The sequence below is a fragment of the Talpa europaea genome (assembly GCF_964194135.1).
Source record: "Talpa europaea genome assembly, chromosome: 11".
Classification (NCBI taxonomy): Eukaryota; Metazoa; Chordata; class Mammalia; order Eulipotyphla; family Talpidae; genus Talpa; species Talpa europaea.
The window spans coordinates 22,224,282-22,248,125 of NC_140078.1; the positions used below are offsets into that span (position 1 = coordinate 22,224,282).

Here is a 23,844-nt window from a genome sequence, read left to right on the forward strand (position 1 = left end):
TTCCATATGATCCAGCCATTCCACTCCTAGGTATTTACCCAAAGGACACAGAATCATTAATTCAAAAGGTCACCTGCACCCTTATGTTTATAGCAGCACTATTTATAATAGGTAAGCTATGGAAACAACCCAAATGCCCAAAAATAGATGACTGGATCAAGAAGATGTGGTACATATACACAATGGAATATATTACTCAGCAATCAAAAAAGATAAACTCATGCCATTTGCAGCAACATGGATGGAGCTGGAAGGGATCGTGCTCAGTAAAATAAGCCAGAAAGAAAAAGAAAATTACTGGTTGGTCTCACTCATAGCAGGAATTTAGAAAACCTAAATAAGGGACCGGGAAAAAGACTAATTATAATAAAGTAAAAATCAAAATCAACAAACAACTATAAACCAGAGACACTATGGGGGCGGGTGTTGGGGGGGGCAAAAGGAGGGGAGGAGGCATTAGGGTCAAAATAAGGGGGGTGCGAATTGTATGGGGAATACAACCAAGATGAAAATGCATACATTGTGCAAAAATGAAAAATGATGTAAAAAATGTATAAAATAATAAAAAAATCAGAAATTAAAAAAAAAAAGCAAATTAGGCCTAGTTGAAGCTTTTTTCTTTCTTTTTTAAATAATAAAATTTTATTTTTATATTCCCCATACAATTGCAGCCCCCCCATTCTGACCCCAATCCCTCCCCTCCCGCCCCCACCCCCCTAAAAGTGTCTCTGGTTCATAGTTTTTTGTTGATTTTGATTTTCACTTTCTTATAGTTATTCATTTTCCTGGTCCCTTATTTAAGTTTTCTAGATTCCTGCTATGAGTGAGACCATCCGGTATTTTTTTTTTTCTTTCTGGCTTATTTCACTGAGCATGATCCCTTCCAGCTCCATCCATGGTGCTGCAAATTGCATGAATTTATCTTTTTTTGATTGCTGAATAATATTCCATGGTATATATGTACCACATCTTCTTGATCCAGTCATCTATTTTTGGGCATTTGGGTTGTTTCCAAAGCTTAGCTATTGTAAACAGTGCTGAAGCTTTTTTCTTTCTGACAAAAAAATACATAGAAGTAATTTGGAAAAAAAGGAGAACCTAGGCAGTGGATCCAAAGCATTGTTTTGTTCTGTCCAAAGCAGATTTTCTGTGAGAATCTGAAGAATAGCGCTTTTAACCTTGTACCTGCTTCATATTACGAAAGCAAAAGCCTTCATATTTTTTTCCCTATATAAAATAACAATAGGATTTTTAAAAATAACTTATTTATATATATTTTACATCATTGTTCATTTTTGTACAGTTTGCTTTCTTTTCTCGGGTGTAGTCCCTATAGAATTTCCACCACCATTTTACTCCTGCACCATCACAATAGTCCCTTGTGCTCTTCCTGCTTTTGTTTTGATCCCTCTCCCTCCCCTGCAGAATGTTTCTGATTTATAGTTACCTGTTTATTTTTGTTGTTTTTCATTATTTTTTTTCCCTGATCCCTTATTTGGTTCCCCTATATTCCTCTTATAAGTGAAACCATCCGATAATTTTCTTTTTTCTTCTGACTTACTTCACTGAGTATAATCTCTTCTAGTTCCATCCATGTTGGTGCAAATGGCATGAGTTTATCTTTTTTGATTGCTGCATACTATTCCATTGTGTATATGTACCACATCTTGATCCAGTCATCCATTTTTGGGCATTGGGTTGTTTCCAAATCTTACCTATTATAAATAGTGCTGCAATAAACATAGGGGTGCAGGTATCCTTTTGAATTAATGTTTTTGTGTCCTTTGGGTAGATACCTAGGAGTGGAATTGCTGGGTCGTATGGTACCTCCATTTTTGGTAGTCTGAAGTACCTCCCAGTTTTCCATAGTGGTTGGACCAGTTTGCATTCTCACCAGCAGTGTAGGAGAGTCTTTTCACCACATCCTCGCCAACATTTGTTGTTGCTAGTTTTTTTAATATGTGCCGTTCTCACTGGTGTATGGTGGTATCTCATTGTGATTTTGATTTGAATTGGACTTAGATGATTTCAGGCCATACCCTTTATCCAGAGCACAGCTGTCCCACCTGTCTTCTCAGATACCTTGTCTCTTGCCCCCTTCCCTCCCCCCACCTTTGTCAGTCCCCTTGACTGGGAATACTGCTTTCAACCCTGCCCTATCCACAGTTGTATTGTGTAAGGGGAAATTCAGATACTTTGTATGCTGAAAGACAGGGAAGAATGTGGGACCCAGTGGCCTGGTTAAGATGCTTTGTAGTGATACTAAGCAAGAGCCGGCAGCTTTGTGTCCATGCTGAGAGGCAGCTTTAGGGCAGACCACTAAGGTGAGTGGATTTACTTAGAGACCATTTTGCTTTCTGATTCTTGTACAGGCCCCAGAATAGCTGTCCCCAGGTCCAATTCTCTGCTTCTCTCTCCCTTGCACCTGAAAACTCCTTGGCTAACTAATCTTTAAGCACTTCAACCTCTTAGCATTTCCCCTCTCCTTCTCAAAATGACCTTTTCTAACCAAGCAGCAGAGGAAAGAAAGAATACAGAGAGAAGAAATTATGAGACTAAATTGGGATTAGGGTTATTAGCCAGGGACAATTAGTGGAGAAATATAACTTTAATTGAATACTTGTCCCATGCAAGGTTCAGTTTTAGAAACTGTGGCTTAGAGCTCTCCCAGGTGGAGATGGCATTTTGTGAAAGAACCCGACTACCACCTGCGCTTCCTGAGACAAGAGGGATATCAGGCTTCTGGATTCCTAAATCCCATTTTTTGGCCAAGACTAATTGATATGGCCAAGATGCTTCACAACTCTGGACCCCTTCCTTAAATATATACTTTGATAGTGGTTCTTTGTTATCCAGATGAGAGTAACAAAGGAGATATACGTTTTTTCCTTTGGATCCAGCACTGGCCATTTGATTGTGGCAACTCATTTAATGCTTGTGCCTTATGATCCGTAAAATGGAACCAACGCAGCTACTGTAGAATTCTCTATTTTGAAACACTTGAAAGAAAATCTCGGAGAGGCCATTAAGTTTTGCTGCAGAAACCTTGTTTAGTTTATGTCATTGGGAGGATAAGGTGATTAGAGTCGTATCATTGTCTTGATAATAATATCAACTACTGTTTGTTAGTTAGCTAATATATACCAGGCCCTGTGCTAAATGCTTTGCATATGTTATTGTGAATCGTCTCACCAATATATTATTGGTAGAAGTTAATCTTTCTATCTTAAAGATGAAAAAATTAACGCCCAAAGAAGTCAACTAACCTGCTTAGCAAATGGGTTAGTGGAACCTAATGCATCTTCAGTGCCTGGGCTCTTTCTGTGACACCAGGCTACTCTGCTTGATTAGAACTCTGCTTGCTCTCAATCCCCAAGCTTCCTCTACTAAATCTTTAGCTGGAGGCACTGGGAAATTGAAAATGGGCCTCTTACAGTTCCACCTCATTTCCCTTCTTTTCACCCTCTGGTGAAGAAGTTAATTGGGCAGCAAAGTGGCCAAAAGGCTGGCAGGAAGAAGAAATTGCAGCAAGAGCAAAGGGCTTAAATCATGCACAAACTGGGCATTCAGCCTCCAAGTAGTTGAGAATTGGCTGGACTCCTAAGTTAATTTCTTTCTTCATCCCAACAAAAAGTTATCTAAAATCTCTGAGCTGGGAATCAGGGTGGGATGGCCACTCTTTCCACACTCTCAAGTGTGCCTGGAAAATCCCATGTTCTCAGTGTGACAGAAGAGCAGCACTCTGCTGCCTCATTAATCTAATGTTGGGCCAGCAGGAGTTTAGAACCTGCCAGCTGAAAAGATGTATTATTGTTTCGTCAGACATTCGTCCGACTTCATAACCAGAAGACTGGACAGGAAGTGGTGTTTGTTGCTGAGCCGGACAGCAAGAATGTGTATAAATTTGAGCTGGACACGTCTGAGAGAAAGATCGAATTCGACTCTGCGTCTGGCACCTACACTCTTTACTTGATCATCGGGGATGCCACTTTGAAGAATCCAATCCTTTGGAATGTGGTATGTGCCTCAGCACACTCTGACCCAGGCAACAGTGGCTATACCATAGTCAGACACAAACAGGTCCTTTTTCAGAGGTGTGGGGTGCTTCACTCTAGACCTGCGTGTGTATTCTCCCTTAGTATTAGTAGAGGGATGTGCTGGCCTGGCACATAATAAGTCCTTAGAAGTGACTTAATGAATGAATGAAGTATAGATTTGCCCTAGTGGCCTCTAGTAGTCTGAATTTCTGTAAGAAATATAGTAGATGGGGATTTTCATCTTATAGCAAGGCACATGAGGGATACACAGATGTAAGAAATAACGGCCCTGACATCTGAGAAATGTTGTAGCTTTGCAGGAGGGATAAGATTTTGGATTCTTTTTTTTTTTTTTTTAAGATTTATTTTATTTATACAACAGCTGGGGTGCAGGCCAGAGGCAGGAGGGTGAGAGGATTCACCAGAGACAGAGCGGGGAGCAGAACAGGCAGATGGACTGAAAGCACTGCTGAGGGGAACAGCAGGCGAGGCAGGAGAGGTCTGCCGCGCCATGTGGGAATCTCCCTGGCTGGCCGGGAATTGAACCTGTGCTGCAGAGGCTGCGGACAGCCTCACAGCGCTGCGCTCAACCTGCTGTGCCACTATGGAGGTCCAGATTTTGGATTCTAATAACAGTTCAGAATGGTATGGGTCAGTGAATTGTAAGATGTGCAAAATGCTAGGAAACCGATAAATCCAACATTTACATAGCATGTTATAGTTTACATGGTGCTTTTCACCTATATATCTTGTTTTGATTGGTATGATGAGAGAAAACTTCATTGATGGACTTGGCATTTGAGCCTTGGAGTTGAAGAGTTACAGAGATTTATAAAAATAGTCTCTGGGCACTGTGGGCTATTGGTTGGGGACTGACTCATAGGAAAGCCCAAGGTTTCAGCGAGACGCAAGTGGGTCCATTGTGCAGGGCCACCTGAATCTGGTCAAGAGCAGCCGGTGATGAGGCTGTGAAGGTAGCAGAAGCTAAATTGCGGGCTTTGAATTGTGGTTGGTTTTCTCTGCAGGACAGAGGGCCAGCTGCGATTTCTTATGCTGTGTTCAGAGCTCCTCTATCCTCCTGGGCTGCTGCTTGTATGAGTGTACAGTTTCGTTTCTTCTTTCTTTTTCTTTTTCTTTTATGTGACTAAATCACACTTCCCAGAGATACCAAGCAGTTTCTGATTGCAGCCATAACAGCCCAAGTGCCAGCTGGGATCTTTGTATTAAGCAGCTCTGTGGGACTCATCGGACCTGCAGAAAATTGGAACTCTTGCTCTAAAAAGCATTTTCAACAAATAGTTTATTCTTGAATTTTTTACTGCCTCAATTTTTCAACTAATGAATCAGAAGTAATTGTACTGCTTGGTGCTCTGTTCAGTTATGGTCCTGAATGTGAGTCAGGGAATACTGTCCTGCTGATGTGTTGCACCCCTTTCTCTGCCCTGTGCCTTTGAAGACTGTCCTTATTTTTTAGGCTGATGTGGTCATCAAATTCCCTGAAGAAGATGCTCCATCCACTGTCCTGTCCAAGAATCTTTTCACCCCCAAGCAGGAGATTCAGGTATATCCCAAGAGTCTACACTAACCATGAAACTGAAATGGGCACAGTGAACAGGGGCAGCAAACCCCAGGACCATGGCTCTGGTTCCTGTTTTAACCTGTTTATATGTTTTATAGATTGGTCTTCACTACTCTGCCAATTTGGCAGCATAAACATCAGTCTCATTCAAGTGCTGAAAAAACTGGCCCAGAGAGCCCAGTAACTAGCTCCCAGAAAGCAGATAGAGACAGAATTAGAACCCTAGTCTGTTTTGCCTAAACATCTAGGAGGCTCAGCCCCTCAAATCACTGCTGGACAGCGAATGCCACATGGGTTTGCCTTTCATCTCTGCTCCTGCAGCAGTCAGGGCTGATGGGTCGTACAGGTGGAAGACTCAACCAGGATATCAGGGCTTTCTCCCCCTAGGCAAGCCCTTTATCTCTTCAGGGACTCTCCTTTCTTGCACACAAATATTAGAACCCCTGCCCAGCCCAGCCCAGCCAGATTTTTGTTAGGATCATAATACATAACAGAAAAGGAAAGAAAAACTTCGAAGAGTTTCTGAACATTTTATAAAATAGACACAACAATTGTTAAATTATTTGGGTACTGTTTAAGGAAATAGAGGTGGTGCCTCCCTGCCATACTGTAGTAATGTGGAAACCTACATATGAATTAATGTTGAAGTGTTTCAGAGAGACCACTTAATCTCATTTCACTATTAAAAAAGGACAGGTGCCCAAGAGTAATAGGATTCTTTTTAAAAATCTTCCTAGTGTTAATAGCATTATTTAAGAATTGGAGATACAGTTAAATAGCTGAAGGTATAACTATAATGATGAAGGGTGCTGGTCAATTTGTAGGGTGGAGTAGATGGCAGCAGCTGCCACAGATTGTATTAAAAACCCTTAGTGGCAGTGGTAGCAAAGAGGAGCTGAAAATTGGGGACAGAAATCTCACATGGGGCTGAACTACCTCATCGTGGACCTTGGGAAGGCTGGACATTGGCCAGCAAGCAAGAGCCACAAGTTTACACATTTGAAGAAAGTCTTAAAAAAATTTAAATTTGTGTGGGTGTGTTACAACTTACAAAGCAGAGTTGAATGTCCTGTTTCAGTTGGTCCTTACAACATCCTTACAAGCCTAGCAAGATGGTCACTACCCTCCCATCCCCGATTTTCTAGCTAGAAACGGAGGCAGAGTGGTGAAGCAACTTATGCCTGATTGCACTGCTCATATAAATCAGTTTGGACTCAAATAGAAATCTCTGGGGTCAATTACAGTCGGAACCACCCATAATGAAGTTATGTTAAATTTTAAAGAGTGAGGTTGCTTACTCAGCTATCTTAATGTTAGTTAGCTTAATCAGCTAACTTAAATGGGGCAACAACATATGACATTGTCATCCTACCAACCCAGAAGCATTCTGAAATCCAGAAGCCATCATTGAGACGAGGCAGAATGCTGAGTGGCAAGTCCTTGCTTGGTGGTTTCAGCTTCTGGGAGGCATTTCTTCTTGGTTCTCATTGGTGTTTTGGTCCCTGGTATACATGGCAGGCCCTGCTGGGGAGGGCACTTTCTTAAATATTCTTTGTGTGTCTTCTTTTGGCAGCACCTGTTCCGAGAGCCTGAGAAGAGGCCCCCCACAGTGGTGTCCAATACTTTCACCGCCCTCATCCTCTCGCCCTTGCTTCTGCTCTTTGCTCTGGTGAGTAGCTGTAATTAGCATGGGCAGTGTGTGTCTGGCACCAGACTTAGCAGATGTTGCTGTGCCAAAGGAGGCTTTGTGCTCTGACCCTAGCACAGCTCCGAAGGGGTCTAGCAGCTGTGACCGGAACCGATGGTCAAAAAATTTTAGAATAACTAAAATTCCCCACTATGGGGGAGCAGCCCGATAAACTGATCCATTAATTAGGGGCATGAGAAAGTACCTAATAGCCATTAAAAATGATAAAAGTGTATATGGTGTTCCCTAAGAGTGTAGAGATGAGGTCACGTGTGAAAGAAGTCAGGCCCAATGCCGATAGCTGTATAAAAATAAGAGTATAGAGGCTGTGTGTTTCAGCACAATTTGAAGTATCCAACTAGAAACAACCTAAAGTCCTCACATAAGCAAGTGTTCAATAAATTATGGCACATCATTGCAGTGAATTAATATGTGGCTTATTAAAAAAATGGGTAGATTTAAATGCTGATGTGACAAGATTGCCAACACATCTGCTTGAGTTAAGAAGACAAGGGGTAGGCTAAGATGTTTAGAATGAGGAACTTTAAAAAGCCATTGTCTACTAGTGTTGGTCACCTCTAAGGAGAGGTTCTTTTGCGTGCTAAAGAGGAAGGAAATTTTTACCTTTTATACTTTAGTGTACTGTTTATATTTTTTTGCCTTTTAAAGTAATAACCACGGATCAGTTGTTACAAGTTAGGAGGATTTTTGAGGACTGTATGGAATAGTCATTAGATCTTACTTTGGGAAAGTTGCCTGTGTTCCTTGATTTAAAAAAAAAAAATGATTAGTCGATCTGAATCTGGATGGCATATCTCAAGATTTCAGAATCCAGGGATGAGCACCTGTCCTCACATTTGAGTGATGAGAATTTCAAAAGGCCCAGTACTTGCAGCAAGAGCATGCATTCTGACTGCTGCTCATGGGTTCATCTTGGCAATACTTAGAGAAATCAGTTGGGATGCCAGCTCTGCCATCATAAATATAGTTCCTGCCCTTTCAGCTTCTTGGTCTCACCTGTTTTAAAATAGAAGAGTTTGCTGTCATTAAAAATGATGTTCGGGTTTGAGTTACCCAAGCACATTTGAGAGCAGTTGTTGAGAGGCCTTTCTAAAGAAAAAAAGGAACAGTCTCTCTTGAGGACGTAGGGTGGTTGTCACTTGGAAAAATCCCCTGCCCTTCAAGTACTCTGAACTTTTAAACCCTTAGGGCTATTTATTGGATTAGCGTCGACATGGCATGTGTTGTCTTCCTTTTAAGTTCTAATGGCTTTTTAATTTATTTCTCTCCATCGTTCAGTGGATCCGGATTGGTGCCAATGTCTCCAACTTCACTTTTGCTCCTAGCACAATTATCTTTCACCTGGGACATGCTGGTAAGCGCCCCAGGCTGCTAATTCCATTTAACCTCTGCTGACATTTAGCCTGCCCACGCAAAAGCCCTGTTAAGTAGACCCGCAACCTATTAACTATAATGACTTAATAGCATAACATTTCCCTCTTCCTCCTGGCCTTTTAGGGCAGTTAATATGATGATAAACCTGTTTGGACCATCAGTTTAGAACAGCTGTCATTATATTGGGTTTCATTGTACTCAGCTACTGTCGGCAGGCCATTTACCCTCATTTAATAGCCCTGTTCATTTCCAGAGATTACTCACTTATCCTTTCTTTACATTGAGCCATCTTCCTGGATGAAGAGCATTAATGCAGTTTCCAAAGGTTATCTTTCCCCACCATATCGATCTTCACATTTGCTGGCGGCTGTGTCTGGACAATAATAGAAAACAGTCCCTTCCCTGGTCAGACACACTGTCCTGCATTGTTCTCTTGAGAACGTAGGGCCTGAACATAACAAGACAGTAAATTCACAAATCACTTAAGCATTTCAGAGACTTTCGACACTTCGGATCAGTGATGCCTTGCATTTCACTGTGACATCAGTATTTTTTAAAAATTTCTTTGACTCTTTCAGGATTCCCCTCTGTGTGTCCATTATGTGTGGATTTTGTAGGGGTCTGTAGATGAATCTCTTGAAATTCTAAGCAAATGTGTTATCTGTATTTTTTCTGGGGAAAGAGAGAGTCCTTAACTTTGATCAGCTTCACACAGTGGTCTGTGACCTCAAAAGTGGTTAAGAACCCCTGCTGGAGTTCATCCGTCATCCTTCTGGGCAGAATTGACAGGATGACCTTTCTTTCCAGTCCAGTTACTGGATTTGAGTGATAGCCCTGCCGGGTCAGCTGAGAACAAAACCTGAATATAAATTTGTTTAGCGTCATGACTTTTCTTGCCAGAGTGCTTTTTGTTCACATTCCTTCATTCGATTCTTATCACAACCCTGATGAGGGTGACTGGGGCAGGAATTATGATCCCTATTTGACAGGTGAGAAAATTTAGGTTCAAAGAAATTAAGTGATTGGGAAGGGCAGCTCCTGGACAGAACCCAGGGCTCTTGATGTGCAGTTCTGAGCCCCTTGTATTCAACCTACCACCTTGTTTCCTTCCTAGTTACAGTGGCAAATTATCCTTAAAAATTTTTTTTAATAGAAAAGATTATTCATTTATATTCTGCATGCTTTCATTCAGAATTTGAAAAAAATAAGTGAATCCCAACAATAACATGACAGCAACATTAAAACAACTGACATTGGGCCACCCCTGTGGCGCAGCGGCTTGAGCGCAGCGCTGTGAAGCTGTCCGCAGCCTCTGCAGTGCCTGTTCGATTCCCAGCCGGCCTGGGAGAAACCCACATGGTGTGGCAGACCTCTCCTGTCATGCCCACTGCTCCCCTCAGCAGTGTATTTCAGTCCTTCTGCCTGTTCTGCTCCTGGCTCTGTCTCTGGTGAATCCTCTCACCCTCCCACACCTCTGGCCTGTATTCCAGCTCTTGTATAAAAATAAATAAATTTTAAAAAAAAACTTAAAAAAAAATAAAACAACCGACATTGAAGAAAATAAATGTGAACTGGAACATGGAGTGAGTTAGTTAAAGTTGCCAAGGTCTGGTTTTCACCACTGGATTTCTTGGTAGCCAAAGCTAGGAGGCATATATATTGAGTTAATCTATTTTCTGGCATCACATAATAGGAATCAAACAAGCTAATCTAGAAACTAGATCTTTTCATTATCCAACACTCACTGCTCCTAATTCCTCTGCCCCAGGGAGTTGTCTTGGTTTCATTTAATTAGCTGTCCCAACACTTGTTCTTGTAGCTATGTTGGGGCTCATGTATGTCTACTGGACTCAGCTCAACATGTTCCAGACCTTGAAGTACCTGGCCATCTTGGGCAGTGTGACGTTTCTAGCTGGTAATCGGATGCTGGCCCATCAGGCAGTTAAGAGGTAAGGCTGGGGGTGGGTCAGGATCCCCGAGTGGGATTGGAAATAGTTTTCTCAGCTGTTTGCCCAGCTCTTTGAACAAGAGTATATGACAAAATGATTCATATCCTTGGGGGACAAGTGTGATACAGAAGCCTTTTAAGTCAGAAAAGGGCCTTGTGATCAGCTTTAAATGTATTCAAACTACCACGGCTTTTACCCCCTCACATTAGAGTGAGAGTAGAGATCATTGTTTTGTGAAGATTAAAATGGATTATAAAATGACAGAAGATTATTGTTAATATGCTGGCCATATGAAAATTTTCTCTGGTTCTGCTTTCTTCTCATGCTCAGAGCATTACTCCTCTGTAACCTGTATCAGACTCCCGGACCTTTTCCTCCTGCCCTTGAGGTCCATGCAGGTCTCAGAAGATTGCAGGTTTTGCAGCAGCCCCTGCAGAGCACCATTCCCTAGCACATACCTCATGCCCAGATGAAACCAGAACAATATTAAGTTCACACAAATGGTCAGATCTCCATGCTATGGCAACTTGCTGGCAGCTTGACTTTCCAACCTGGGTTACAGACAAATTTAAATGTCACATAGGTGTTTCTCATTGATTTGACTTTATTAGAACTTGGGTGATTTCAGCTGCGTAAAGGTCACTAAGAAAAGGTCAGAATTGCTTTTACCTTTGGAAGTTAACATTTTCAGACGTGCCCTGCTTTTTCCTCTCCAGGATTTTAGCTGGAGGAATCTAACTTAATAGTCTGCACTCCCATGTGGCTTGCCAAGTTGGTCAGATCAGAGAGGGACTTTCTCAGATCATTAGTGGGTGGGAGAGCAAGAGGCCTCTTTCCTGCCCGGGCATCCATTGTGAGCTTTCTGAGGGCCTCACCATGGAGACTCGGCTGCTTGTTGACTTCTCGGTAGTAACCCAGGTTCTACCAGAGCTTCCCTTAGCACCACAGTGGCAGCTGCCTCATTGTCCTGCCCTCTAGCTGCCTTTAACTTGGTAGCTGTGCTGTGCATCTGAGAAAGACCTGGGGACTCAGCTGTTTTTTCTAAGCAGAGCCCTGTTTCTCTCATAGCAGCCAGTGGGCCTCACGAAGCCAAAAGGCAATACTCTGCTGAGTTCTTTTTTTCCAGGAAGTTGTTCACACAAGACAAAATCAAGGGGGAGGTAGGGGTGGAAACTACTTGATTTCGGTCCTGCTTAGCAGAAGTTCCTAATTTGGAATCCTCAAATTATGGACATTTTCTGGGGAGAGCAACCATGGTTCTCACCCCTCCTTCCCCAATCCCACACTGAAGGCTAAAGCATATTCTTCTGTGGCCACTTCTGTGAGTCCTAGAATGAACTCTGCCACTGGGAAAATCACTGGCCCTAATGGAAGCTCTGGTTGGGTGTTTGTCATTTCTTTCCTCAGCTTTTTTCCCTTCTCACTGTCCTTTCTTGATTCTCAAATCCTCTTTCCTTTGGCAGGATCGCTGCAGAGCAGAGCAGTAGATTGGCAAAATATAGGACACTACGGTAAAGATGAAGGGTGGACTCATCCCAGAAGCAGGGCCCCTTTCCCGTCTTGCCCACCTCATGCATGTTAGCTGTTCTATCTAGTTTCCAGCTTGCTCATCCCTCCCTATCACTCCCACGCTAAAGCCTAGTTCTCAAGCTGTTTTCCAACTTGTTAGACCAGGCTGTGCCTGGACTGGGGCATAAGCAAAAGCTCCCCATGTGAGCCCACCTGATGGGGTAACCGGCAGAGCAGCTTTCCCTGGATTTGGTGACTAAGACTCCTTGCTACCTCATGTCCCACGGCGTACTTTATTTACAAACAACAGCCTCCTCTGTGTTCACAGGAAGAGCAGAGTTAAGGATAAGACAGATCCAGACATGAACGTCTTAAAAGCTCCATTCAGAACATCTAAGTTCAGTAAATGATGGTCCCATGGCAAATCCTGGCACACCCTGTCACTGTTTCTAGGCTTTTGCAATACCTGTCTCTGGTTACACCGAACAGTGTGGCTTGGTAAGACTAAATTATGAAGGAATTGATGGCCACAGGTCAAAGCCAGCATCAGAACTTGGGTTCCTAGAGCTCGGTATGGCTCAGGGCTGTACCCTGAGAGACTAAAATGTCAAGTGATTAATCATGGTACTAGCCTAGATGGAGGCAAGAGGCGGGGAGGAGAGAGGAGAGTGTCTGTTTTTTCATTGATGAGCTCCTCTGACCAGGGATCAGCAAACATTTTCTGGGAAGTAGCCATATGTCCTCTGTCACAACTACTGCACTCTGCCACCACAATGTGAAAGCACCCATTGACTACATAAATAAACGAGTGTGGCTGTGTTCCAGTCAAACCTTGTTTACAGAAATTGGTTGTGGGCTGTAGTCTGCAGACCCCTATACCAGTTCAACAAAGAGGAGGGAGCTATTTGAATTTCATGTTGTGGTCCCTCTTGTCCTGTGCCTTGGAAATGGCTTTCTCTGCCAAAGCAGTGAAACATCTAATTTTTAATCCTCTGAAAATAGGAGAAGTCAACAAAAGCTCGCATGTGTGAGCATAAGCTGGAATAGCTCATCCTCACGAAAAGAAACCAACACTTTGGTTTTATTTTTTTCAGGTTTCATTTATATACAGTACAATTCACCTTTTTAGTTTACATTTCTGTGACCCTTGACAAGCTTATAGTTGTATAAACAAAACAGGCCATCTCTGTCTCCTGTGGAAGTCCTTTGTGTCCTTTGTAGTCAGCCTCTCCCCCCCCCCCCGCCCCCCCGGCCATACCCATTGGGTTTTGTCCTAAAGTATAGTTTTTCTTTCCGAGGTATGCTTTCAGAACTAATCCTTTCTGCTAAATGTTGAGCTCTTTAATTCTTTCAGATAACTCTGGATTGATTTTTTTTTTCTTGATTTTTAGATATTCTACCTCCACTCTGCTACCCCTAAGTAGTATTACTTGAGAGAGAGGAAAGTTACTTGATCATTTGGAAGTTTGGAACTTCGAAACTTCCTGAGGACAGACATTAATTTGAGCAGGAATAAAAGAGGGCATAGTGGCCTGGCCAAGATAGAGGCTCGTGGCTGACTACCCTTTCACCTTTCTCTGGATGCAACTGCCTGCTGAGGCTGACCGTGTGTTAGCACAGCACCTGCCTCTGCCTGCCAGAGCCACCCAGACACTTGCTGCTATCACCCTGCTGGTTGCAGTGCCTGGCTAGATGGTCATTTTTGTTCTTGTGCTTGCTTATCATTTCTTGGAATCTAGGGAAAGGCAGCCATGGGGAAAGAAAGAATAAAGAGATTGAGACGTTTTTATCCCCTCCTTAGATTTTCCTGTATGCTGAGTCCCATTTTTGGGAATTAATTTAGGTTTAGACACTGAGTCTTGCCACTTGGCCCTGTGTGACTGCATGGCTGGGGTTCTTGAATGGTCAGAATGTTGTCTTCCAGCCACATGACAGTCATGTATTGGTGGGTAGGCCTGAAACCTGGAGAACTGAAGATGAATGGTCTTTTAAACCCTGCTCTCTGTTCATCTGGTTGAAATTTATGGTCTTTATGGCCGTGCACTGTGAGAGGTGTGCCTGGAATTACCTCATCTCCTTATATTTTTCACATACCACTTCCTTGTTTAGTCTCAGGTTTGTTTCATTTAGTTGAAGTTGTCATAAGCTTTAGTTTGAACTAGATGTCTCATGTTCTTTTGTGAAATGGAGTGGGACATAAATCAGTAGAATTAATAGATAAATGATTATTCCCTTATGAATGGGACCTTGTAGTGGGTCTCTTTTGTCATCAGTTAGGAACTTTAACATTAAATTAAAACCTTTATTAACTTTGTATTTGCTTCCATTTTCTTTCAGAACAGCACATTAATTCCTGAAGAAGAAAGGAAATTCTGAATTCTGAAATGAGCATCAAGAAAAGGAGTCAAGAACAATTCACAGTTTAAAAAGAGGGATGAAAAAAAAACTTATTTAAAGAGAAAAAAGTCAGAATTGTGGTTATACTTTGACTTGTTGTTTTTCTATTTCCCCAACATGGAGCAGATAATTGGAGCTCAGATAGTCTTTTTTTGGCATGGTGCCCTAGAGAGATGCTGTGAATATTCCCAGCTTAGCCAGATATTGAATTTAAAAAGTTGAAATGTGTAATTCATGTTTTGGAATAAAGAGAATAACAGAAACAAAGGACTGATTGAGAGTTTACTCTAGTATTTTGGGGCTTGTAGCACCTGTGAGGTGAGGACTTTGCTAAAATACCATTAACACATTGGCCGGGGTGTTTCTCCAGGCCTTTTTCCAGTGATTCTTCTAACCTTACTTAACAGTACTGAGTTTTTCCCGGGAAAGGCAGCAACCTCCCTTCTTCTCCAGCAGTGGGCACCGACTCTCTGCATAGGAGCCCTGTTCCTATCTGAAGGCCCCGTTCTGCTTTTGCCTTGACAGATTTGAGCTTGACATGCAGTGGGAAAGGCCAGGGATTGTCTGAAAGGAAGGCTGACAACTTGAGTTATCTTAGGCTCTAACAGGGCACACACACATCTCAAGAATGCTCCTTTTGAAACTGCGCCCGACATCACCATTACATGAAATTTTATAATGGAGAGAAGTAATATTGAATAGTGCAATTAAGCACATAGATGTAAGTGTCCCACAAAACTGTGGTTCCCATTTATTAGGATGAGAGACTTTGGGCAAGTGATTTAACTTTTTTTTTTTTTTTTTCTTTCCTACAAGAGAGATAACAGCAGCTACCTCTTATGACTAAAGGAGTTTAATGCGTCTAAAATACTTTGCTCAGTGTTGGCATACTTAAGTACTGTGTGATTCATTGCTTCTAATTCTATTAATTGAAACATGATCATTTAGATAAATATGAAGCACAGATAATCTAACAGTAGTTATTGAACTTGAGGGTAGCAGTTACTTTAATCAAATTGCTTTCCAATTTAGCAGGACTTTGGAATTTTAACTGGGGAAAGAAGAAATAAGATTATACAATTCTGGGATTTGGGGCTAGTTCTGAATGGAATTTCTGCAGGTGAATGGGGTGATGTGGATGGGAAGGAGACCTCACCTTTCTCAGAGGCTGCCAGCTGGTGGCCCACAGATATGTTTCACTTGATCCATATTATTTTTTTTCCTAAAGACTTATTTATTTATGCATACAAGAACCGGGGTACAGACCAGAGGTGGGGAGGGGGGGTGAGAGGATTCACCAGCGACAGAACAGGGAACAGAACCAGCAGACCAACCGAAATACACTGCTGAGGGGAGCAGCGGGCGAGTCAGGAGAGGTCTGCTGCACCATAATGTGTCACCTCCCTGGCCAGGGATTGAACTCGTGCTGCACTGGCTGTGGACAGCCTCATAGGTTGCGTCTCAACCCCTTGCGCCACCAGGGAGGTCCCATATTTTTTTAAAAATTTAATTAGGGGGGTCTCCCCTGGTGGCGCAGCAGTTGAGCGTTGGGCTGCGAAGCTGCCTGCAGCCTCAGCCTCTGCAGCACCGGTTCTATCCCCGGCCGCCGGCAAGGGTCCCACATGGCGCGCAGACCTCTCCTGCCGCTCCCACTGCTCCCCTTAGCAATGTATTTCATCGGTCTGCCTGTTCTGTTCCCCGCTCTGGCTCTGGTGAATTCTCTCACCCTCCTGCACTTCTGACTGTACCCAGTGCTTGTATAAATAAATGAATAAATCTTTAAAAAAAAAATTGAATTAGGGGCCTCCCTGGTGGCACAAGGGGTTAAGCACCACGCTATGAAGCAATCCACAGCCTCTGCAGCACGAGTTCAATCCCTGGCCAGCCAGGGAGCAACCCACATGGCGCAGCAGACCTTTCCTGATCACACACTGCCTCCTTCAGCAGTGTATTTTAGTCATTCTGCCTGTTCTGTTCTCCACTCTTTCTCTGGTGAATCCTCTCACCCCCCGCATCTCTGGCCTGTACCCTAGTTCCTGTATGCATAAATAAATAAATCTTTAAAAAAAATTTGAATTAGTTGCCAGCATTTATAAATTGAGACATCTCATAAAAATCTAGGTTTGGGGGTTTGGATTCTCCTGACAGGAAATCAACTGGCAGTATGGCGGCCTTATTCTTCCTCAGTTACTCGGAGCTGATAGCAGCAGCACCCTTTGCCCATTGGATGAGTCCTGGACTCTGGTTTGTCATAGCCCCACCCCTCACAGGTGTTGGTTCCATTTCCCATGGCTCATGGGCCTTTCTACATGCCAGCTCCACTCTGTTGACACTTGCCTGACTCCTGTAGACATAGGACTTTTGCAGCCTTGCTTTTAATTAGCTTTTCTCACCCTGTAGAGAAGAGATGATGATACTGGTTTCCTATAGCTCTTGGGTGACTCCTAGTGTCCCTACTTAGGTCTGCTGAATCCTCAGCAGCTCAGAGTGTGGCGATGAGGGGGGTAGCCAGCAATGTATGGGATGAGAGCAGAGACGGCCACCGTGCTGGAACTTGCCCACCTATAATCAGATCTTTCTAGAAAACAGGCTGGATGAGGCTTGATGGGCAGTGATGTAGAGAAGGAACCACGGGGCCTGAGAGCAGAAGTATAATGACTGGAGAAAAGGAGGTCAGGAAACAGCTTCCTTGAGAAAGAGCTGTCAAGGCTAAGAGGTGCCAAAGCTGACCAGAGGAAGCAGAATAAAGCACAGCAGACATTTGCTCTGCACCAGGCTCTGTTGTGTCTGAAGCTGTGGCAATAAGCAAGAAGATACAGTTTCTGTCCTTGATCCACTAATAAGCTAGAGGGAATGGGGGAATGGGAGCAGTGATTTTAAGTGTAAGAAAGACTTCAAAGGAAGCAATTTTAACTAGAGGGTTGGGAAGGCTAAACTGACACCTGAAGAAAAAGAAGCCTTTGCAGAACTGGGGAAGAGCACTCTAGGCAGAAAATACGCAAGGGCTCTGAAGCAAGAGCTTGGCATATTTCAACTGAAAGTGGGCCAGTGTAACTAGGGTGTAGTTAGCAAGGAAAATATTCTTGGAAGCCAGAACAAATACGGCTTTTAAGGGCTTTGGTAAAGGGACGGATTTTATTTTAGGACCAATGGCAAATTTCAGGGAACTTGAGTTTTGTGTTGGGATATAGCAGAGCCAGAAACTTATCTCACATGTTCTTTCTGGCCTTACCCACTGGCTGCAGCCTTTTGAAAGACTTAGCTCTGGAACAAACCTCCAGGGGAGAATCTGCTAGCTGGTAGCCTAGCAGGTCTGGAAAGGCTCAAGTTGACAGCAGGCCTAATGCCTCATTTATAAAATCCACAAGATTTTTGCTCAAATTATTCATCACTGACAAAGATTCTTTGCTTGATCAAACTTTAGTCAAGCTGCTCCTAGGCCCATCTGTGTACTTCCTTATAAAATACAAATTTTATTTTATTTTATTTATTTTGTTTTTTTTTAATAGAGGCATGTTTTATTTATTTGTTTGTTTGTTTGTTTGTTTATACATGCATTGGGTACAGTCAGAAGCGCGGGAGGGTGAGAGAATTCACCAGAGCCAGAGGGGGGAGCAGAGCAGGCAGAAGGACCGAAGTACACTGCTGAGGGGAGCAGCGGGCGGCAGGAGAGGTCTGCGCGCCATGTGGGACCCTCCTCCAGTGGCCGGGGAGCAGCCGGGGATCGAACTGGAGCTGCAGAGGCCGCGGGCAGCTTCGCAACCCAGTGCTCAACCGCTATGCCACCGGGGAGGCCCTATTTTGTTTTTTTTTTTAAAGAGTAACTTTTTTTTTTTTTTAAGATTTATTTATTTATTTATACAAGCACTGGGTACAGTCAGAGGCCCGGGAGGGTGAGAGAATTCACCAGAGCCAGAGCAGAGAGTAGAACAGGCAGAGTGACGAAGTACACTGCTGAGGGGAGCAGTGGGTGGCAGGAGAGGTCTGCGCGCCATGTGGGACCCTCACCTGGCAGCCGGGGATCGAACCGGCGCTGCAGAGGCTGCGGGCAGCTTCGCAACCCAGCGCTCAACCGCTGCGCCACCAGGGAGGCCCATTATTTTATTTTATTTTAAATACAAATTTTAGCAAGAATCTGCTAAGTCTGTTTAGCCTCAGGTCTCCCCTCCCCCAGTCTAGCTACCTGATCATATTGATAACTGATGAGGTCCCCCTTCCCCTAGCTAATGTCTGACCACCTTACCTGTCTTCAGCAAGAATCCCATTAGGTGGGTTAGCCAAGATCCCTTACCCCTGATGTATCCTCTTAGTCAGTTTCCATATGCTCATGCTGAATTTGGAATCAAGCTGAGTTCTATACTGAGGTCTCTTTCCTCCTATTGCAGTAGTTCTAAATAAGATCTGTTTTTACTGCTTTAACATCTCTGTGTTTTCTTTGCTATCACAGCAGTGCCTGGGCCTGGCCTTAGCTAAGGAATACTAAGTACAGTGATTTATTTATGCATACAAGAACTCTAGGGTGTAGACCAGAGGTGTGGGGTGGGGGGTGAGAGGATTCACCAGAGACAGTGGGGAGCAGAACAGGTGGATCTACTGAAATACATGGCTGAGGGGAGCAGGATGCGAGACAGGAGAGGTCTGCTGCAGCATGTAGGTTAGCTCCCTGGTCAGGGATGGAACCCATGCTGCAGTGGCTGGTGATAGATTTATAGCCCTGAGACTTAACCCCTGTGCCACCAGGGAGGCCATAAGCATGGTGATTTAGAGTCCAGGTGATCAGCTTTGAATTTTCTGATTAACCATGTGTCCTTAGGCATCATTCTCTGGGTCTTAGTTTCCCATTAAATGAGATCACATCAAAAACATACCAGTGCTCCTGGCATTTAGCATTGACTCTGTTTGTGATGATATTATAATCATTATTTCCTACATGTCCTCAGCAGGAGCCCGATAAACAGTTTGAACCAGGTCCACATTTGTTTGTTCATTTAATTCACTTGATTCGCATTTCCTGAGAGACCCGGAGACTCAAAATTGCATAAGAGGACCACTCTGGAATCAAGAGTCAGGAACCAGTCCCAGTTTTGCTCCCTGGAGCTATAGGACCCCATGGTCACGTGACCCTCACCTCTGTGAGGCCAGCAGTCCTCGTCCTCTGCCTTTCTCTGGGGGTCTGTGGAGGGAGCAAATGAAGCAATGGGTGGGGGGCCTCCTTGTGAACTTTAAGTGAATGCAAACATAAGGGATTATCATTGAAAATGGCAAGTACCCCATTGATTAGAGCATTTCTTCAGGGAAAAAAAGTAGTGCTAGATCTCAAGTAGGACCCCCATGAGAATGGGAAGCTCCTAACACCTCTGTGGGAAAGGGTCAAGTCTTTCAAGACGCTTGTTGTAGTTAATGGTGATAAAGCCCAGGAATTGTAGGCATCGCGGTTTTTTCCTTTATAATTGCGTTCACCTCAAAAATCTCAAGTAGCAGCAGGTCGCAGTGATCGTTATTTCATTTGAAAAACTAATTGGAACTTGAGAGAGCCCTTAGTTTTTGCTTTTGTCAAGACAGGCCAAGGAAAGAGATGAGCAGGTGGGTCTGGGGGAAGGGAGCTGGGGTGAGGGTGGGGGCTGGCCCAGGCAGGGATCATTCAGAGTCTCCTCCTTTGTTCTCATTCCTTGGCTGGTTCTCTGCCTGCCTGCCTCTCTCGGTTAAGTGGACTGCCCAGCTCTCAATGGCCAGCCTTCCCCTCTGGAGGGGCTTTTGTTTCCCGTTGTTGGTATTGTCTCCTCAGTGGAGCTGCCACAGTAGCCCCTTGCGAAGCCTTTCCCACGCTTCACATTCATACGTGGAGGGTAAACTGGGGGCTTCCAGGGAGAGCAGGTGGTCTAAACCCTGTGAAGAACTTAGTTGGCTTTACAGTTGTGGTTTTGTTGCGAGGCCAGAGACCTGCCTGCCAGGCCCGTGGGATCTGGATGGGGTACCGTGTGTGCCAGACTGTAGAAGGGGTGGGATTGCTCATGTGTGAGTCCCCATCAACTCTAAAACACTGTGATTCTTCTTGTACTTAAAACATATCCCCTCAACCAGACTTTTCACACTTGTTTTTTCAGGTTGAATTTACTTATGGTAAAATGCAGATGTCTTAAGTGGGCAGTTCAGTGAATTTCTACATCTAACTACACCGGTGTGACCATCACCCAAATCAAAATACAGAGCATTTTGGGGGCCTCCCTGGTGGCCCAAGAGGTTAAGTCACAGCACTGTGAAGCTATCCGCAGCCACTGCAGCATGGCATGAGTTCGATTCCCTGCCGGCCAGGAAACTACCCTCAGGGTGCAGCAGACCTCTCCTATCTCACCTGCTGCTCCCCTCAGCAGTGTATGTCAGTAGATCTGCCTGTTTTGCTCCCCACTCTGTCTTTGGTGAATCCTCTCACCCCCCCATCCCCGAACCTCTGGCATACACCCCAGTTCTTGTATACATAAATAAATAAATCTTTAAAAAAAAAATACAGAGCATTTTGGTCCACCCAGGGAGTTCTGAGACTCTAATGTGAAGTATGTGGAGGGTAGATGATACGTGGGGAGAGCTGACCCAGAGAAAATGTTTCATGAAGGGAAAAATGCGTCATCTCTGACATAGGTACCTCAGGTCAGTGGCTTTGTCGGCTTTTTTGTCTGACTATTGATACGACGAAAGGAAGCCCAGATCTCCGCTCACTCCTGAGAAGGGTGGCAGGGGTCCTGGCTTAATGGGGTTGAACACCAGGGTAGCAGAGAAGCAGGGTATTGCCTAACCAGGGTTTTCTTTCTTTCTTTTTTTTTTTTTTAATAGAGGCATGCTTTATTTATTTGTTTGCTGGTTTGTTTGTTTGTTTTGTTTATACATGCACTGGGTACAGTCAGAAGCGCGGGAGGGTGAGAGAATTCACGAGAGCCAGAGCGGGGAGCAGAGCAGGCAGAAGGACCGAAGGACACTGCTGAGGGGAGCAGCGGGCGGCAGGAGAGGTCTGCGCGCCATGTGGGACCCTCCTCTGGTGGCCGGGGAGCAGCCGGGGATCAAACCGGCGCCGCAGAGGCTGCGGGCAGCTTCGCAACCCAGCGCTCAACCACTGCGCCACTGGGGAGGCCCCTAACCAGGGTTTTCTGGTTTTCACAACAAACAAGATCAGATTAACTCAACAATAGGAAGATAACTTGACAAAGAAGGGCTAGATTCCAGGGTCCCTGTAATAGCTTCAGTTCTCAGCTTCCTTATGGCAGAACTTCTCAAAAGAACCGTCTCTATCAGCACTGTCCTATCGAAATACAATGCAAGCCACATTATATCCACAAGGTGACTTGAGTTTTTCTAGCAACCAAAGTAACAAAATAAAGAACAGGTGAAATTCATTTTAATATATTTTATCTAATCCAATATATCCAAAATATTACTTTTATATGTAATCAGTATAAAACATTGTTGAGATGTTTTTTATTTTTTCATATCATCTTTGAGATCCAGTTTTACACTTAAAACACTTCTCAGTTCATACCAGCCACATTTCAAGTGTTTAGTAGACATGTGGCTTGGAGGCCACCGTTTTGAACAGCCAGGTTTCTATAACTCCAGCTCTGATTACTCTCCTCCCATCTCTTAATCCAATTGTCAGAATTTTACCCAGTTTGTTCTTGCCAAGGTGACCAGTAGCTTCTATGGGTCAGTTTTCCATTGACTTGACCCATCAGCATTTGATATGGTCCCTTATTGAAACTTTCTCCAGTTGGCTTCTGCAATTCCTCTTGGAATTTTCCTGCTATCTCACTGCCTGCTCTTTCCCAGGCTCCTTTGCTGGTTCCTAATCTTTCCTCCAAACTTTACAAATGTGGGTGTCCTGGGGTCATTCCTTGGACCCTTTCTTTATTCTTTCTTCCTTGGTGATCTACCCCACTCTCCTGACTTTAAAGATCATCCGACTGGCGATGGCAGTTGAGCCAAACCAAGAGCCCAGACATCTCTCCTGGTTCCAGACTCTTATACTCAACATGCTCACTTGGACTTTTAATAGACATCTCAGATTCAACATGTCCAAACCCAAACTCCGAATTTTCCGCCCATCACCAAAGCTCCTAAATGGAAACTCCATCCTTCCCGTTGTTTAGGCCAAAAACTTGGTAGTAATTCTTGACTCCTCTCCAATCCCCACACCCTATCCATCAGCAAACAAGTTCTGCCTTAAGAATGTATCCAGAATTTGACTCTTTCTCAGAATTTATTTATTTATTCATTCATTCATTCATTCATTCATTCATTCGTTTGTTTGTTTATACAAGCACTGGGTACAGTCAGAAGCTCAGGAGGGTGAGAGAATTCACCAGAGCCAGAGCAGGGAGCAGAGCAGGCAGAAGGACCGAAGTACACTGCTGAGGGGAGCAGCGGGCGGCAGGAGAGGTCTGCGCGCCATGTGGGACCCTCCTCCGGTGGCCGGGGAGCAGCCGGGGATCGAACTGGAGCTGCAGAGGCTGCGGGCAGCTTTGCAACCCAGCGCTCAACCGCTGCGCCACCGGGGAGGCCCACTCTCAGAGAGAATTTAAAAGTAAGTCGGATCATGTCCTCCTGCTTAAACTCTGGTGGTTCCCATCTCAGAGAGGGTGAGATCCCAAGTCCTTCCCGTGGCCTCCAAGGGTCCCTAGGCGCTGGCCTCCTCCTCTCTCCTGGCCTCCTTTCCTTCTACTCACACTGCTCTAGCTAGCTACACTGACCTCCTTGCTCTTTCTCCTTCCACGCTCTTGCCTCAGGACAATTGTCTTGGGTTTTCACTCTACCTGGAGTGAAGTATTCATAAGACTAACTCCCTCTCTTCCTCTAGGTCTTTACTTAAATGTCACCTCATCAGTGACCACTAGATAGCACATACATACATTATAGAGATAAAATAACATTTTTAGCACTCTGCATGTCCTTAAACTATTTTCCTTTTACATTTGCTACCATTTGACATATTCTCTATTTACTTGTTTTTATTATTTTTCCTCCGTCAGGCTTTGTGTGCTCGTGATTATATCCCCCAGGCCTAGAACAGTGCCAGGCTCATAGCAAGTGCTCTAAATATTTGATGAATTAATACATCATATTGATTATAGATGAGCATGTCACCAGTGGATGAAGAACAACTTTGGCCCAGAGAAGAGGAATATGATCAAGAATGTGGTTCTGGGCTAGACTACCTGGGTTTGAATTCCAGCTCTTTCACTTGTCAGCTGAGACCTTGTGATCCAGGTAAGTTTTCTGTGCCTCAGTTCCTTGTCTGTGAAATGA

The 23,844-nt window shown here is 44.0% G+C and overlaps 1 protein-coding gene across 1 annotated transcript in view; it reads left to right on the forward strand.

The window, feature by feature from the left end:
• RPN2 (ribophorin II) overlaps positions 1 to 10,651 on the forward strand; it is a gene marked incomplete at both ends in the record, with an annotated part of 31,749 nt that extends 21,098 nt beyond the window's left edge. The window contains 5 exons of the mRNA XM_084248241.1: positions 3,823 to 4,017; positions 5,512 to 5,598; positions 7,190 to 7,285; positions 8,603 to 8,678; positions 10,518 to 10,651. Of these exons, the coding sequence (XP_084104367.1) occupies positions 3,823 to 4,017; positions 5,512 to 5,598; positions 7,190 to 7,285; positions 8,603 to 8,678; positions 10,518 to 10,651 (588 nt within the window). The remainder of the gene's footprint in view (positions 1 to 3,822; positions 4,018 to 5,511; positions 5,599 to 7,189; positions 7,286 to 8,602; positions 8,679 to 10,517) is intronic.
• Between the last annotated feature and the right edge of the window lie 13,193 nt (positions 10,652 to 23,844).